Consider the following 2,131-nt stretch of genomic DNA (forward strand, 5'->3'; position numbering starts at 1 on the left):
CAGGGATGTGACAGGGGTGCGATATGGGTGTGACAGGTGTGACGGGGGTGTGACAGGGGTGTGACAGGTGTGACGGGGATGTGACACCTGTGGTGCCAGCGTGGCCACCTGGGCAGCCCCAGCAGCCCCTCCCTTCTGTCCCTCCTGGCCCAACCAGGTCACTGGTAATGCATTCAGGAGCTGCACCTTTCAGCCCCTGCTAAAAAATCGCCCTGCTGCTCCCAGGGCAGCCTGTGCCACCTTCCCACACGTGTCCCCTGTCCCCTCCAGCAGCCATCCCGCCCTTCCCTGGCTCAGCTGCTCAGCTGTCCCCTGTCCCTGGGGACACCAGGGGCTTTGTGGGGCCCAGCCTGGCAGCAGAGAGCAGCACAGCACAGAGTCCCTGCAGGGATGTGAGTATCTTCTCCCTCCCCAGCGTGTCTGGAGAAGCAGGTCCTTACCCCGCTCAGCACAGCCGGGCACTGCAGGGCAGGAGGGGGTTCCAGCTCCCACAGGAGGAGCACCCAGGTGCAGCCTGGAGCCACCAACCAGAGCAGGGCCGGGATGTGTCTGACAGATGCCACGTTGCCATGGAGTCAGGGACGGGGTTGTCAGTGCTGGTGCTGCTGTTGGGGAGCAGAGTTCAGTGCCAGCAGCAGCCGGCTGTGCTCTGTGCCTGCTCCTGCAGATCTTCTCCATCGTGGTGTTCGGCTCCATCGTCAACGAGTGCTACGTGAACAAGGACAGCCAGCACCCCGAGCTGCTCTGCATCTTCAACGAGAATGAGAGTGCCTGCAGCTACGGCATCGCCGTGGGCGTCATCGCCTTCTTCGGCTGCATCTTCTTCTTCGTGCTGGACCTGCACTTCCAGCAGATCAGCAGCGTCAAGGACCGCAAACGGGCCGTGCTGCTGGACCTGGGCTTCTCAGGTACCCTGCTCTGCTTGGCTCTGCTCTGCTCTGCCCTGCTTGGGTCTTCCCTTCCCTTCCCTTCCCTTCCCTTCCCTTCCCTTCCCTTCCCTTCCCTTCCCTTCCCTTCCCTTCCCTTAGTGCCAGCAAACCCCACATTTCAGGAAGGACTCCCTTCCCTCCCTTCCCTTCCCTTCCCTTCCCCACTCCTGTGCCTTGCCTGGGCACACCATGGGTGACACTGAGGAAGGCAGATGTGGTGGCCGGGGACACTGGGGTGTCATTTCCAAGGTGCTGGAGCATCCAGCCCTTGTTCAATGAAATTCACAGCCCCTTCCGTGGGGCTTGGTGCCTGAAATCCCAGCAGAAGGGGGACACCACATCCCTCCTGTGGCTGCTGCTGTGTGGCACTGAGCCAGGCTGGGATCCTCCTGCCACCCTGGCAGCCTCTGCCCCCTGCCAGCCACGGGGCTGGCGCTGCTCTCAGACCCTGCCTGCTTCCCCTTTGTCCCCGTGGTGGATCCACGGAGAGGAGAAATGAGAGAACCATCCTGGAATCCCCGGAATCCTCAGATCCTGGAATGGTTCTTTTGGAAGGGACAGCAAAGCTCCACCTTCACTAGACCAGGATGCTCCAAAGCCAGTTCAACCCTTCCAGGGATCCAGGGGCAGCCACAGCTGCTCTGGGCACCCTGTGCCTGTTCCATCCCCACAGGGAAGAACTTATTCCTAAAATGCATCTGGGCAGTAACTGCGTGCTGGCTCTGGGGCACAGGTTCAGGGCCACACTGAAAGCAGCATTTGCAGCCTTCTCTTCCAGCTGTTCCTCCAGCTGTTCCCATGGACAGCGTTTGCAGGATTCCAGCTGTGATTAGGGTGGTTACACATCTTCCCGGGTGTTTGCGCTCTGTTTGCAGACCCCTAAATGCTCATTATCTCCTTAATTGATCATTCTCTCGCGCGGTGCTCCCGGCTCTCCTTTCCCGGGCTGCTGGAGGCAGAGGAGCCGGGGCTGGCACATCCAGCCTCACGCACCCCGCCAGCTCAGCCCTCTCAGAGGGTTTGAAATTCGTGTCCAAGCATCCCCCGCACCTGGTTCTGGAGGCGCTGCCCACGCCTGGCCCCATCCCTGCGCTGGCAGTGCCACCTGCCCTGCCCGTGGCACTGAGGGCAACCCTGCTGTGCCCAGGGCTGCTCCTCCCTGCAGCACAGAACCTTCTGGAAGGCAGCAGGGCAGGGTTCCT

At 61.4% G+C, this 2,131-nt stretch overlaps 1 protein-coding gene across 1 annotated transcript in view; it reads left to right on the top strand.

Moving 5' to 3' along the window:
- SYNGR3 (synaptogyrin 3) overlaps positions 1-2,131 on the top strand; it is a 10,085-nt gene that overhangs the window by 1,085 nt on the left and 6,869 nt on the right. Inside the window, exon 2 of the mRNA XM_005426007.2 lies at positions 668-908. Within this exon, the coding sequence (XP_005426064.1) occupies positions 668-908 (241 nt within the window). The remainder of the gene's footprint in view (positions 1-667; positions 909-2,131) is intronic.

This window comes from Geospiza fortis, unplaced genomic scaffold (assembly GCF_000277835.1).
Source record: "Geospiza fortis unplaced genomic scaffold, GeoFor_1.0 scaffold213, whole genome shotgun sequence".
NCBI lineage: Eukaryota > Metazoa > Chordata > Aves > Passeriformes > Thraupidae > Geospiza > Geospiza fortis.